This window comes from Dunckerocampus dactyliophorus, chromosome 16, assembly GCF_027744805.1.
Source record: "Dunckerocampus dactyliophorus isolate RoL2022-P2 chromosome 16, RoL_Ddac_1.1, whole genome shotgun sequence".
Classification (NCBI taxonomy): Eukaryota; Metazoa; Chordata; class Actinopteri; order Syngnathiformes; family Syngnathidae; genus Dunckerocampus; species Dunckerocampus dactyliophorus.
The window spans coordinates 10,510,919-10,527,429 of record NC_072834.1 but is presented as its reverse complement, the minus strand read 5'-3'; the positions used below and the strand labels follow the sequence as shown (position 1 = coordinate 10,527,429).

Here is a 16,511-nt window from a genome sequence, read left to right as displayed (position 1 = left end):
ATACTGTATATGTATACACGCACATGTAGTACCTATATCATTGGTAATATTACCTTTTCCCCTACTTAAGAACAATTCGACATAAGAACGGTTGTCTGGAACCAATTGTGTTCGTAAGTTGGGGACCTAGTGTATATCTATTATTTTTTAATTCAGATATAACTGTACTTTGTGCAAACCTGGCAGTAAGAACAACTCAAACAAAGTACATTTGACAAATTGTACCTGTAGATTAGTCCTTACCAAATATCATTACTATTAACAAAAAAAAAAAAACAGTGGCCGTTCAAAAGTACAAACCATGGGTAGAGGGGTTTACTATCTGACAAAAGCCGGCATGTTCAATGATGGTAAAGGGTCGGTCATCCAGCGCCATCATTTCCATGATGAAATCACAGATTGCTTCAGCCCTCGGGCTGTCTCTGGCAAACGTTTTTGCACTTTTTATATGCTGCGGCTATAATAACAAGCCTTGTGCCCCAGGCGTTGGAGCAATGCTGGTGTTTCAGGTGGCTGATGAGGTTTGGTGTGTTGAAGCTCAATGTTTTTTTTCCTCATCGCAGAATGTTTGCAGAGCATTTTGCGAAATGTCTTCCTCTGAAACAGTGGGACGTCCCACACGATTGACGCCATGTTTGTTTACAAGTGAGCTCAGGGGAAGTTACGACATGCCGCTTGCAGCACATCAAACAAAAGCGGTGCTTGATTTGCTCAGGCTAACCCACCTACAGCACAGTAATCTCACCTCATTGCAGCTTTTTTTAGGTTATTAGAGTTATTTTTAAAATTTGATCGGATTTATCTATGATAATGATAATGATAATATAATAATTCCTCATACTCTTCTTATATCAGATCATTAGTGATGTGTCAGTCACAAAATAAATGGCTCTTAAGGCAGCTCTTTGAAGTGAATGGCGGGACTCTGCTCTTTGAATTGAACGAGCCGTTGTTGTTTTTTTCTCTTCTTTTTTCTCTTAAAGCCACATGAAATTGATCAAAATTTGTGGTGCGTCGACACTAAGCGGAACGTGGAGAGAGGGGTTACACATGCAAGCGAGCTAGAAAGGTGAGGAAAATGGTGAGGAAAAGGAGCAGTAGGAAACAAAAGCTGAGAATCTTTATAAGGAGCCACCATGAGGGATCATGAGGAAGTTTGTTGACGAGTAACACTTCCTGCAATAAGTTTCCATTTTTAGTTCTAGCATCAATGCAGTCGTTCCTTGTTGATAGCGGTTAATTGGTTACCGAAATTTCCAGTGTCAAATACGCACCGCTGTGTAAGCCGCACCCACTAAATTTAGAGAGAAAAACGGATTTGTACATACAGTCATGGAAAAAATGATTAGACCACCCTTGTTTCTTCAGTTTCTTGTTCATTTTAATGCCTGATACAAGTAAAGGTACCTTTGTTGGACAAATATAACAATGACAACAAAAATAGCTCATAAGAGAAAATTATTTTGGCAGTACAATGCTATAGCTGTGTGATTTTGGTTATTGTCAAGAAAACCATGAAAGTTGCTAGATATCAGCTCTTAAATTAAACTTATGAGATATATTAGTTACCATCATTGCATTTGTCCAAACAAATGTACATTTAGTTGTACCAGGCATTAAAATGGATCAATAAACTGAAGAAACAAGGGTGGTCTAATATTTTTTTTTCCATGACTGTATATAAGCCGCACAGGACTATAAGGCACACATGTCCACGTCATAAAAAACCTGGCACGCACAGGTCCATGACGACCAGGCAGCTCTTTCTTTGGAGCCAATTATGAGCTCACAACAAGCTTATCAACCCGTCGCAAATTGCAGGAGGTCACAGTGTCATCTTAGATAGAAAGCTAAAATCAGCACACAGCAACTTAACACTGAAAAGGTAGCTAAGAAATTTACAGTATAGATGGTGCAAGCAATTCAGGCCCAGCTAATTTGTTGCCTATACAAGTATCAATACGAGTTTAAAATAAAAAAAACAGCAACTATTTTAACATCTTCCCATAATGCATTATTCCCAACAGAGCAGTTTATTGGCCAAGGGCCACCATAGCTCCCGAGTGGGAATAATGGGAAGAAGTTAAAATAGTTGCTGGGTTTTTTTTAACTCGTATTGGGACTTGTCTTGTATATTACTTAGCTACCTTTTGAGTGTTAAGTTTCTGTTTGATGATTTTAGCCTTTTATCTAAGATGACACCGTGAGTCAGACTGTTATATTGAGTAATGACCTGCGATTTCCGATGAGTTGACAAGCTTCTCTTGAGTTCCCTTATAGCTCGTGATTGGCTCCTGCCAAAGAAAGAGCTACCGTTTCCTCACTGACTCACGAGCGGCAGAGTATTTAAACGATTAGTAGTAGTTCTGAAGTATAGGAGATGTCACAAGATTAGCCGCATCGCTGTATAAGACACAGGGTTCAAAGTTTAGGTAAAAAGTAGAGGCTTATATACCGGAAATGACGGTATATAAAACCATAAAACCTTGTTGGAGGTTTGTGGAGATGTTTTAGTAGCGTCTTTGTAGGTGTCGTAGGTGTATTTCATTATGTGCAGTAATGAGCTGTCTCTTTTTATCTGTTTTTATAGCTTTAAACTGCACAGAAAAGAGAAAGACGTGTGTTCATGCCTCTATAAAAGGAGTGTTGATAATAGACACAATTACAAAAAAAAAACTGCAGTGTTCCTTTAAGTCACGCTGTTGACTTTGAATTTAAATTACAGTATGAGTTACGAACCTGTGCTGTATTGAATTGAGATATACTGTAGAAGTGGTGAGCATCATGAAGAGCAGAGTTATGAAAAAACACGTTTTTTTTGTCTAAAAGATGACTATTATTTTAGGAAGGGGATATTACACACATTTTAGGCCCCATTCAGTGGCATGTATTGACTTATGCGTTGACAGCTGTGAAAGATTGCTGTATGTCTCATACATGTGGTGCAGTGACAAAACACCAAAGCTGGCATTTGGCATTGACTTGTCCTTGGCCTTATGTAACAGGCTTTTGCAGGCCACGGGGTGCATTTTGTTGACATCTGTGCACCTTTCTCAGCTTTGATCGCCTTCCTAATAAATAAGGCCAACCTATAACTGCCTTGTTGATCAATCACCAATGTGTTCCTGTTTGGGGGAGGGGGGGAAACCCTGTGACTTTCACTCATTTCTAAATGGTCAGTTTCACCATCTGATTCCAGCTTAGCTTAATTAGTCACAGCGAGGCAGTGTGAAGTGTGATATTGGCTCATATCGCCGTACAGCCAGTCTGTAAGTCCTCTGTGCAGCGTGGTGTGTCACCTCCGGCGCTGACTGGTGGCACAGTGATGTGGCAGATAACACACCGGGTGACTTCAAGTGAAATGAGACAAGCTTTTTTGTTATCCTGCTGTGCATATTGATGAGGCCGAAACACAAAGCAATAACAACACAAGAGAAAGTCACAGGGATGCTGCAGGAATAACGTGCTTTCATTAGCACAGTGCTATTGAATTTATTTCTATTTTACCATATTTTCCACTTTTTCCTGTCATTGGATATTAAACTAAAATAAAAAAGAGGGAGTGTTCAGTCACTGCTGAGAAAATCAACCACCTTCTGCTGTGTGAGCTCAGCCGTGCTTATATTTTTTTGTGTGATTAATTATTGAATTGTGTGCTGACCTTGAAAAGTCCACCTATTTTACGGTAGATTTAACCTCTGTTCCATTTGGGGGTTGCTACGTATTTGTCATGTGCAAACGTACAGCTTATTTTACTGAAATTAACCTCTTAAATCAGTTAAATACCCCTAATTAAGTACACTAGCACAGTGTAATGAGATACAATTCAAACATTTTTTTCCAAAGTATTAGTTGTTTTCGTGCGGTACTACTTCACACTGACTGGTCTTTTTAATATGTTGCCTCCTATTATTATTATTATAAAGCTCTCAATATGAATGAACCTGCCATTTAGTGCAAATGAGTGCATGTGTGCCGTATTTGCCTCATATGCATTTAATAGGTCCCTGCTTTCTTGTTTTTGGGAGAAAATTGTATGATAAAAAACGATTGACTCTTTTACCCATAGGAATTATGCACAACTTTTTCATACTGTATTATATTTGAGCTAAGCAAAGATGCCATCTTCATGGTGTGCTTGTGAATATTGCAGTTGTGTGTGTGTGTGTTTGTGTGTGTATGTGTTTTATTCATTGTTTTATTTATTGATGAGTAATATCTAAACTTTTGGAGCGGATGAATTGCCGGGGCGCAGCTGTCACCTCACCACGACATCTTTCTCATTTATCAGGTGGTCTACAAGAATAATGAATTCCGACTGGAGCTGTCACGGCTGGCTGAGCAGCGGGACCCAAAAATAAGTATCCATGGCGACTTGACGTTCAGCTGCGAGAGCGTGGAGGCCCTGGAGCCGGTCACCTTTGACACGCCGTCTGCCTACCTGACACTGCCCAGGTGGAACACAAAGAAGACAGGCACCATATCGCTGGACTTCCGCACCACAGAGCCCAGCGGCCTGCTGCTGTTCAGCCACGGCAGCCTGCTGGGGGCGCTGCCTGAGAGCACTCCCAGGGCTGACTTCTTCGCCATGGAGCTGATGGATGGCTTTCTCTACCTGGTCATGGATATGGGCTCTGGCAGCATCAAGATGAAAGCCAGCAACAAGAGGCTGGATGATGGCGAGTGGTGCCACGTGGACTTCCAGAGAAAAGGGCGCAATGGTAAGAAAAAAAAAAAAGATAATGTGTATTTGAGGAGGCAGGGGAGGCTCTCTGTCTGCTTCTGTTACTGTGTTTCTCTGCTCTTAGCGGTCGCATACAAAGATTTCCAAGCTGTGAAGTCACCATATGCCAGCTCGGATACAGTCACCGTGCTGTGCCCTTGCCATTTTCTTCCCCACTGCAGTGAAACATGCATGCATATGCAGTGGGATTTTTAATTACTTTGATATTTTTAGCTGCCATAATATATGTATGACAGTTTCACATTTGTTTTTTGCACAAGTGACCAATTAAACACTTCCATCCACATGTCTAACTTATGAATACAATACAATTTTTTTTCCTATATACAACATTACTGTAGGTACATGTGCACAATTTAAAGGTCCCTTCTTATGCAGAATTTTAATGAGGTATATATATGATAAATAGTAACATGTGTCCCTAGAGCCTGTTTATGAGCACCAGACATAGCCCTCACTTTTTTGTTCTGGGTTTTCATGATGTCATAAACAAAAAAACTTTCTTCCTCGTGGATATGACACCCACCCCTAGCTAAATGAGCCAGCCCCGTGTATACGCCCAACACATCACTAAGAACAGCTTTATAAAAAAAAAAAAAACAGGCTTCACTACACATCTTAAAATAAAGCCTGGCGCTAAGCTAGGTGACCATATTTGACTTACCAGGAAATGTGGCCCTTCTGGAAGTTTCTCAAAGTTACTCAAAGATACTTTATAATTTCAATAATTTTAAACTATGCCCCTGTATGGAGAGAAAATAGGTATCTATAACCAAAGACACAAATTCCAAAAGAAGAACATTGAAAAACCGTCATAAAATGGCACGAAAATGGTTCCAAAAACAGAACTAAAGTTGCGAGAACTTGGGAATTAGAAGAGCTTTTTGGCAACACTAATTCAAAATGCCACTCAACTGACCCAATTAAAACAATGAAAAACAGGACATTTCCTTTCCTTTTTTTTTTAACCTGCCCTGTCCGGCCAATAGGGTAATAGTATTGTTGATCTGGATGCCTTTACATGTCCTGTTATATAGTTTGCATCTGACTTTATTTGATGTTTTGTTATGATGCGTATTTGTGTCCCACTGTTCCACTCCTTAATGTTGCGTTGCTGTATGTGATATATGACATCATTACATTAGACAAGTGCATACCTTTGGGATTTGAAAATAAGGCAAATTTCCCAGTCCCCCACGAAAAAGCCCCACCCGCCCATACACGCTTCAAATATACTTGGACTTCTGAGACTTTCAAATCGGTTGAGAAATCGTACTGTAGATATGGCACCAATACAAGACCCGTATTAAAAATTCCCAATCACACTCAAGGGTATTTTAGAGTTAATTAACATAAGGTAACGTCTAAAGTGTGATACAGTACAATTCTACACAACTGCAAAACATAAGCACAATAATAAACATATTGCGGGATGGTGTGTATGCATTGTATTTCTGTTTCAAATTATACACTTACTCCCTACTACTGTTTCCATTCAAGTCCAAGAGAAAAAATTCAAGAGCAAGATTCGGTTTACATCCCCCCAAGGCACGGCAGAAGAGTTTCTTTATTTACGCAGAAAAAAAAAAGAAAAAGAGTAAAGACGAGTGCCCACTTCCTCAATCCTACACTTCTTCCTTGCTTTGCACAGCCCACACACACCTGTTGTCATTCCCCACATGTAAAACATTGCATAAGTGTAAGTTGACTCATGCTGTAATGCCATCCCCGCAGGCTTTATTTCGGTGAACAGCAAGAGCATCCCGTTTGCTACAAACGAAGGCAGCGAGATCCTTGACCTGGATGGTGACATGTATCTCGGGGGTCTACCAGACGACCGCCAAGGCCTCATGTTCCCTCCAGAGGTGTGGACTGCCTCCCTGGGCCTCGGCTACGTGGGCTGCGTGCGGGATCTCTTTATTGACGGCCAGAGCCGCAACCTCTGGAAGCTGGCTGAGGTTCAGGGCAGCACAGGTGTCAGCAGCTTGTGTACCAGGGAGACTCACGTCAGGTGTGGCCGAGACACGTGCGCTAACGGCGGCCACTGCAGGGAGGGCTGGAACCGCCATGTTTGTGACTGTAATGGCACCGGCTACCTGGGGCCCAACTGTGAGAAAGGTAAGAGCATCTGAGAGGGGAGAGATGGATGAATAAGTGCGCAAAAAATACCTCTGCACAGCTTTTATCACACTTTGGCCTGTATTTTATTTATCACCTTTTGCTATGCAGTGGCTGGAAAGTGCCTAGAAAGAAGAAAACATTCTATGTACAAAATGATCTTCCCCTAAACCACAGGCCTTCTGCACATATTTCTTTTAACAGTATTAAAGGGGGGTATAACGACTTGATTTGTCATTTGATCACTTTAACGCATTCCAGTTGCATATGCTTTGGAGCAGTTGTGCAATGAATTGTAATTCAGGCCAAGCTCATTTGTTGCCTAAATGGGCAGCAGGAGAAATCCAACTATACAGCAGTGGTTCTGAAAATGCTGCATTCCATAAAGCTGTGACGTTGGACATTTCTGGGAGTGAGGGTTCCTACGGTGCATACCAGGCTGATTGGGAACTGCTGCTTACAAAGTCTGACCTCAAAGCATAAAAAGGTAAACGAAAACATGGCTGACAACATCTCAGTGAGAATGTGTCATATATGCAGCAAGCTTTTTTATTTAACCTATTTTTATTTAACCCTTAACCTTTATATATATATATATATATATATATATATATATATATATATATATATATATATATATATATATTTTACATTTTAACTTACTATACAACTGAGTAGCATTCTAAACTATATACAGTAGAAAGCAGCGGCGGAGGGCTGCATTTGGTACCTGACCCTACAGAATTTTGTACGCCAGACACCGTGAGAACCAGTATCAAAAAACAAAATAATGATAGTAAAATATGCCGGGTCAGGGTTTTGAACCACATTCACCCAGATAGGGCAATGAACGTGTTAGCAATGCACCATAAAGGCATTTAGATAGTGGGCAACTGTTTTACATTAAGTAAGATGGCCGCGAGTGCTCAGTACCCTATATAAGTCCCCTTATCGTCAAATACATAGTTGCCCATATGCCAGACTTACATTATTAACTTCCAGTTAGTGACTAATTGCCATCAGCGTACATCGGCGCTTGCAAAGTTGGCTCTCTGCCAGCTGTGAAGCACGTAAATGGAACTGCTTATTAATTACAGTTTCAGAAAACTCCAAACATCTACACCGCAACACCATCTGAAGCAGTTCCTTTTCAAGTAAAATACATTGACTCACCAGATACTACTAAAAGACTGTATGAAGTAGTTATCAGTATTTTATCAGTATTTCTTGCTTATACTAAACTTTGCAATTTAACACAATTTAATACTGTGTCCAAATGTTATGCAGATACTGTATTTAGTAGAGATGCTCAGATGGATCAGCCACCGATTGGTATCAGCTGATTTCTGTAAAAAACGATACATACATACATAAATACATACATACTTTAAATGTATTTCAAAGCCGATCCCAAAAACCCATCTTTGTGCGGAAGCAAACCCGACGTTTGCACTGTCACGCAGGGATGCTAACACCCGTATTGAGCCGACAATAGATGCACTTTGTCCAGTATCGCTGTGAGAATTAACACTAGTCTGTAAAACCTCAGTGGCTTTAGTTTGACAGCTGACGCAACACACACGTGCATTAGTTATGTTTGTTATTAGCTAATGATAGCAGTTTGGTTAAGTTCGAAGTGAATGTATAGCGTAAAAACAACATGACTGCAAATTGTTGGTGGCTTCTCCGAGCCTGCTTTTGTGTTTGTGTACGTGTCACGGACATGTACTGTATGTGAATAGTAACAGCCGTGAGTCGTAGCCATGAATGCCAGATATTTAATTCAGCCCAAACAAAAATGTATGACAATTTTTATGCAGTTTAATTTGTAATTGTGAAAAATATAGACTTTGTTCGTACAATCTGTTCTTTGGTGGTGTTCCTATATGTTATTGTTTAAAAAAAAAAATTAATTTGGAGCAGGTAGCATTCAGTCTCTTTAAGTCATTTGAAAAGAGAGATGATGTTTTTTTGTTGTTTTTTTTATGACAAACAGACGTCAGCCATGTTTTTTGTTTACGTTCAACTCAAATGCAAATGTGAGACCTATTTTCCAGCAGTGTCAAATGCAGCATACAGTACACAAAATTTTGAAGTTGTGGCATATGAACTATAAATAATTTCTATTTTCATGGGGTGAAAAAACAAGTGGTGAATAAAAAAATTATATTGATCATTGTTTTTTTTTTCTCTTAATGCGGTGCCAGCCCCTGATCTATATATTGTATTAGCACGTCCTCATGCACAAGGCAGGAGCAGACTCTATTTCATCACAGCCGTTTATACCTAAAAGTCCCAGCTCAAGTGGTTTATTAAAGAATTATCAGCATCATGCGGTTGCCAGAGCTTTTGAGTGTCTTATAATGGGAACAGTGCTGCTTCATTGGCGTGAATCACTCTTCATTTTCATGCAGATTGTTTCCGCACAGAGGGGCCAAATTGCACCGCAGCGACTAGTATGAGGGATGTATGGAAAATCCCCTCCTTCACCCTCATGTCTTCTTGTATCACTGGGTGATGATGACTTTTGAGACTGTCAGAAATCTGATTGCATGCTGTTTGTGCCTCCTGTTTAAAAATGCATCAAGCCTTTTCTGCCATCTGCTGCACATGATGAAAACTGCAATGTGAATTTGAAGTCAGGGGCTAACCTGTAATGAAGGCTTCCTTTCATTTTGTGGGCTTGAAATCTTTACATTGTTTGGATCTTAATGGTGTGTTTTGTGGTTTGAAAAGTGATTCTGTCCTTGGAAAAAGTGTTTGGTGGTGGGGTTGAAGGTGGGGAAAGTATTTTGTTGTGTACTGTACATCATTTTTTTCCCCCCAGCCAATCAGGAAAAGAACACATTTACACATTATACATTACGTTGCACTAGCATGTAATTATACACATTACATGGAGGGGAAACATTTGAAATAAAAAGTGAATATTGCAGTATTTGAACAATTAATTGCCCCATAAGTGTCCGTAAAGGATGATTTCCTAGGCCTCTGCTCTTATAAAAATGTATTATGTTTGTTTACACTTAAAAAAAATCTTTTAATAATCTGTTTAATAATCTCTTACATGATTGCAATTCATCAGTTTGAAAATGATCAAGAAAAAGGTTTTTAATTGCAACTTGGAACTGATGTAAAACCCCAAATTAGGAGGATTTTCCTTCTATATACTCTGTAGGCACACTCTAAAATGCTTGAAAATTAAAAAATGTAAACATGGGAGATTATTGTAGTTTGTTAAAAGACTTTTCCTCACCACAGTTATATGCAGAAAAAAGTTTAGTCATTATATATTTATTATTATTATTATATTTATTAATTTATTTATCAAGGGGTAACTCTAGAGAAAGGAAACTTGGATATACTTTTAGTAACCAACTTGCATAGCAATATACAGATACTAGCCACTGAAAATGAGTCAACGCACAGCCATCATTGTCTAAATGATACGTGGTTGCTGAAACGCTTACCCTAAATCTCTGTGTTGTCACTGCACAGATGCCACAGTGGTGAGCTACGACGGTAGCATGTACCTGAAGGTGATGCTGCCCAGGTCGCTGCACACAGAGGCCGAGGACGTGTCCCTGCGTTTCATGTCCCAGAGGGCCTTTGGGCTGCTGATGGCCACCACGTCTCAGCAGTCAGCAGACACCCTGCGCGTGGAGCTGGACGCAGGCCGACTCAAGCTGACGGTCAACTTGGGTAATGCTGCATCAGCAGATACGCCAGCAGATAATATCTCAGCTGACCTTTTTGCAGGAAGAGTCACTCCAGCCAGTGGTCTCTTGATATTAGTCTGCTGTCACACTCTCTCATACCACCCTCATACTGTACAACTACAGTTCATTTAAATGGGACACACATCCCTTGGTATTTTTTCTATTAAATTTAGCTTCAATAAGTGAATTGCAGCACACAGAGATTGGGGCTTCTACTAATAAATATAGATTATGATATCCATGAGTATGTTTTATCTGAAGCTTTCATGTTTATATATGACCCTCCAGCTAGACGCCGCCAATGAACCGTACACACTGATCCTGCATGTGGGACACAGTGCTTTGAAACATGAAATGTCTCAATGACTAAGAAAGGATATCAATCATCATCTAAAACCGGCTGGCGTTCATTTTGGTCAGTTTAAAAACGCTAGCTTTGTACATTATTTGAAACATTTTCACATGCCATCCAAGGCGCTAGTGGTGCACATTGTAACTATCAATGGCGATTCCCTGACAAGTTACATGTGAGTGCTGAGAGAAAAAAAGCCTAGAAAATAAATACACGTGGAATATAATGCTAGTTACAACATCACGGCATAAATACATAAATAAGGAATCCTACTTAGCACTTGTCATGGTTGGGTCTGGAAGCATTTAACCACGATAAATGAGGAATTACTGTAGCTACATTAGTGGTCGCTTTATCTACCTCTGCATGCGCTTTAAAATGTAGGTTGCGCTACTCAGCTGTCAGTGTGAAACTCTTGCGTGTTACACTTACCGTCAGAATGAACTCCTCACCGATATTAATGCTAGCTGAGCAGTTGCACCTTACAGTTGTTACAACATTGGTTCTGTTGCCTCTGTGTGATATATTGATTATGTTATTTTATATAATTAGTTCAATTATCCTTTGCTTGTATCCGTTTTATGGTTTAGGTGAATTCACACCCCGAATACAATTGGAGCATTTGTGGTAAAAATGTATTTTAATGTAAAATATTAAATTATTACTATAATTAAAAATGTTTCAATAATGTTCAGATTTTTTTGAATTAATAAAAAAAATAATAGTTGATATTTGTCTCAGCATTCACACAATAAATTCCAAATTGTGTAAAAAAATTTGAGTGCAGCACTTAAGCTTTTAAATATTTTGGTGATGTGATTATAGTTATTATAGCACAAGGGATTGTTGCCTTTTTAAGCAACTGTGGTCTTCTCTCTATCTCTGCTGTCTCACACTCACTTGTCTGTCTCTCTCTCTCTGTCTGAGTTCATGCAGTGGTCAGGTCCCATCTGACCGTCTCTCGGCTCTTTCAGCCCTTCAATGGCTTGTCTGCAGTTCAAGGAGAAGGCAGTCAGAGACCACATTCATCATCACGCACCACATATTACACAAAAAGAAACGCACATGTGGCCATTGTACGTACTCAGCTACTTGACAATAGAGGCCTGTCAAGTTTGGAGTCGCCTAGCTGGGCGCAGGATGCCACACACACACACATACACACACACACACACATACATATTAGAGTAAAGCACTGTGGTCTCTGGCTGTCTGTATCCACTGCTCTGTGATGGTTGACAGCTCGAGAGCACTCCTCAGCCACGTGACGTAACATATTCATGCACTCTGCATCAGTTTCATTATTCACAACATGCAAATAATTAGTGAGTGGGTCTATTTCCAGCCCGAGTTAATTATATATAGGATTTTAGATGACATTAAGCGCTTGTAGGCTCAGGCAAATGGCAGCTGACCACAGTGTCAGGTTCAGCGTGGCTGCAGGTTGTGCAAATCGCCTCTTTCCTCTGCATTTAATGTGCAAAATGCATCAGCACCATGCAGGCCTGCACTACAAGCAGGAGACATCTCAGCTCACTTGAGTGCAAGGGTGAAAAAGGAGCTTGGTTGGCTTAAGAGAACATATTGGAAAATCTTTTTAGTAGAAAAACCAATACATGCAATAATCTGTACTTGATGCCAATTTAGAAATATGGGCATTATCAAACATGTCAAATGCACTTTTTAAAAAATTAAACAGCTATACATTGTATTCTTTACAAAGCACACACTGACATGTCAAAATATTAGGTACACCTGCACAATGTTATGAGATCCAAAAGAAGAGCTACATCCAATCATAAATATGCTCAGTGGTTATTGTCAACAACAGTATGTTCATTATTGTGGTTGTAGCTACCCGTGGATGGCCCAGAGCAGTTCAGGAGAGGCACAGCAGCTTGAGAAAAATAAAGAAACATCTATCTTCAGTTTAAAGACCAAATGAATTGGTTTTTAGTTCCCACTGTGCGCAAGCTCCAGAAAAAACATGTCGTAGAGGAGGCCCAGGATGTATTATAATCTCTGATGAGAGGTTCACTGTGCCAAACTTTGAAAAGCCCTGCTTTATTGTCATTGCAATTCCTTTAAGTGTACACTGCAATGAAATAAAGTTGCAGCTCTGTAAGCTGTATTGCATTGTACTAGAAAATACAAGCATTCAAATATATATACTGCTGTTTTTTTGTTTTTATTATAATGTAATTTTTTTATTGCACACCAACAATGTATGTACATGAACGTACATGCAGTCATACAAACATACAATCAAGGGTAGACATATTTCGGAACAGTGCTCAGGTTTTCTTTTCTTTTCTTTTTGTGTTACAACACACAGGCGAGATGCAAACAAAACAAACAAGAGGGACACCCCCCACAAATAGGAGGGAAACTCAGATAAATTGAAAAAGAAGAAGAAAGAAAAAAAGGAAAGGAAAAAACAAAACAAAAAACAGTGGAAACCGAATGAATACATGCAAACAATAACAATGTGGGTATAAAATATTCATAATATCTGTACCATAAAGCTGTACACTCCTCACTGAGTTACATGAATCGAATTCACACTATTATATGGGCCGCCCAAGCCAAAAGTCGGGATAGTTTTGAGTTTGCACAAGTATGTCAGTACTGGATTCCAGACAGAGAAAAATTTGTCTGTAGACGCCGAGTGAGTATTTAATTTTTTCTAGCTGGATAAATTGCATTAAGTCACTCATCCATCAGAGACACTTTTGGTGGCTTTGTTGATTTCCAATGGAGTGATATCCTTCTGCGCTCGAGTAGTGTTGTGAAAGCGATTATGTTTTTGTGACTTCTCCCAATTTAAACGTCTACCACGCCAAATATAGCCATTGCAGCAGTGGGTTGAAAGTTAGTATGTAGGGCTTCTGACAGAGTTTTGAAGGTCATGGACCAGCAGGGGGTCAGAGATGGGCAGGACCAAAACATATGAGTTAAATTTGCAGGGGCAGTTGGGTATATTTTTGCCAATCTTGCTTTTGAGTAGTGACTGCGGTGCAAAACCTTAAATTGTGTTATACTTAATCTTGCACAAGAAGTGCTATCGTTTACCCTTTGCAGTGCGCGATTCCAGACATCCTCCCCCAAGGTAACTCCCAGCTCGTTTTCCCTAATCTTTTGAACAGTTACGTCTTTAAGAGAGGCTATACACTCCTTGACTCTTGAAATCATTTTTTTAGGGTTTAGAGGACTTTCCAAAAGCTTGTCTAGCGCAGACACAGGCGATACATATGGGAAATTTGTATCACTACACTGAAGGAAGTGGCGAATCTGGAAATACTGAAATAGGCTGGATCTAGGGAGGTTGAAGCTCGCAAAGGTGCTATTTATACATAAGTCTTTAAAGCTGCAAATACCATGCAAAAAAATTCTGAGTCCGGTTTAGCTGGGGGAAAGCGATGATTGTTAATTATTGGACTGATGTGAAAAAGACTATTCAGGTCAAAATTATTTTTAAGTTGAGACCATATTGTAAAAGTGTGTATTACGAGGTGCTGCTGTTTATAATATTTAAATTCTCTTATTCAGCAAACTGAACCATAAGATATTGATCAATTATTGCATGTCTTGTATTGGATCTCATGACATTATTCAGGTGTAACTAATAAAGTGCCCAGTGAGTGTACAAGAAGGACAGGTCTTTAATAAACCCCCTTGGAGACGTATGACCTCTTAAAAAGGTCTATGAACTGAAGTGACAGGAGCTTATGGAGGTGTTTTATTTGTTTTGACTATTACCTCCACACAGACTCTTATCTGCTTCCAATTTAGGCTTTTGTGATCAGCCTCATAGGGTTTGCTCACCAAAATGTGCAGCCGCTATACAGCACCATCCCCAAAGCGAGTATCGTCATGGTAACTGCAGTCCACTTGCTGAATCTAAGCAACCCAATCAGAGGTGGTCACAGTGCAAAGGGAAACAAGAGCGTATCACCTCTTCTTTCAAAGCGCTCATTGATTGGCTCCATTCCACTGCCGTGCACGCTGAGATGTTTCCTTTCACTCTCTGTTTCTTCTCTTAATGCCATTTGCACAGCAGGAGGGAGGAAAGTGGCGCTTTAGACTCTCGACGCTGTCCCCGGATGGTGGGCTCTGAGAAGCACTGACGTGTTCTGCAGAATTGTACCATGAAGGATGTGAAATATGCTCTCCTCCCTTTTTTTATTTCCTTCTGTTAACCTCACCATCTCACTCTCTCTCTCACCAGATTGTATCAGGATAGACTGTAATCTCAGTAAGTGTCTCTTACCATTATCTACACTATTGTGATTCAAAACAAAAACACATCTGGTCTTATGTGAAGCTAACATCATTGTGCCCTACGGTTTATTTGATGCTCTCACCAGACAGAATATTAGGTACACCTGCACAATCCATTGTTGGTCAACAAAAACGCTGTATGAAAAAACTCTAAAAAAAACTTTACAATTTTTTCATTGCGTTCTAATGATGTGTTTATTATTGTAGTTGCAGTTTGCAGTGGCATAGAATTTCAGTACATCCTACTGTGAGGTGTTTCTAATATTTTGTCCCTGTCATGCAGCTAATTACGCCTCGTTGTATGATGCAGTGCACTTCTGTGTCAACCTAAACTAAAACCATTATTATTGTTACTACTATTATTATTATTATTATCATTATTATTAACTGCCCTGTGATTGACTGGCGACCAGTCCAGGGTGTACCCCGCCTCTTGCCTGAAGTCAGCTGGGATAGGCTCCCGCATACCCCCACGACCCTAGTGAGCATAAGAGGCATAGAAAATGGATGGACGGATGGATTATTATTAACAGGAATGATAATAACACTATTAAAACGTGCCATACAGTTTATTAATAATAATACACACCTTAATAATAATACTACTATAGTAATGGCTGTTATTACCTGTACAGCTCCATAACAATACAACAAGTACAAGCATTATTATCACTTCTTGTACTGGTAGGATTTATTATTTTGTATGTTTTTATGTATTTATTTATTTTATAATTTACTTTCTTGCTATAGCCTTTTTTTTGTAAAGACAGGATTTTTTATCCTGGTCTTGTCCTGTCATTCTAATGTGGAAGTGTACCTAATGTTGCGGTTGTTTCTGTCGCAAGCCATGCTTTTGCCTTTCATTGCGCTACATTTGAGTGTAAAAAAATGATGCATTACACATCAAATATAGCCACACATGGCATCCAATATAGTCCTGTGACTAATTAGCTCACATCACTGATGTCTGTCAATAATAGCATCAGTAAACGGCATTTATCTTTTGCGAGAAAAGCCCGACTCATCCTCAGTTTAGACATGCAGCCGCGTTACTAATCCCACTCCGGCAGAAGAGCTGGAGATTATAATGCTGTGCATCTGATCAATAGATGAGTATGAGACAAGATTATCAGGGCCATCAGCAGGAAGATAGCAGTGCTTGCTGCCAATTCTTTCCATTTAAAGCCGTCTCGCTCAGTGGTGAATGATGATCTATTTATAGCTGCTTAAATTATGATATGTCTAGTTGAATGCTATTACGCAAATGCAAATGAATACGCGTTTGAATCTAACTAGT

The 16,511-nt window shown here is 39.6% G+C and overlaps 1 protein-coding gene across 10 annotated transcripts in view; it reads left to right on the top strand.

Moving 5' to 3' along the window:
* The window catches only part of LOC129169290 (neurexin-2-like), a 217,883-nt gene that overhangs the window by 96,003 nt on the left and 105,369 nt on the right, over positions 1–16,511 (top strand). For 7 of the 10 annotated variants that reach the window (XM_054755575.1, XM_054755577.1, XM_054755572.1 and 4 more), the window contains 4 exons: positions 4,292–4,721; positions 6,479–6,862; positions 10,361–10,564; positions 15,162–15,188. In XM_054755575.1, coding sequence (XP_054611550.1) covers positions 4,292–4,721; positions 6,479–6,862; positions 10,361–10,564; positions 15,162–15,188 — 1,045 coding nt within the window. The remainder of the gene's footprint in view (positions 1–4,291; positions 4,722–6,478; positions 6,863–10,360; positions 10,565–15,161; positions 15,189–16,511) is intronic. The other 3 variants (XM_054755578.1, XM_054755570.1, XM_054755574.1) reach the window with 1 other exon arrangement.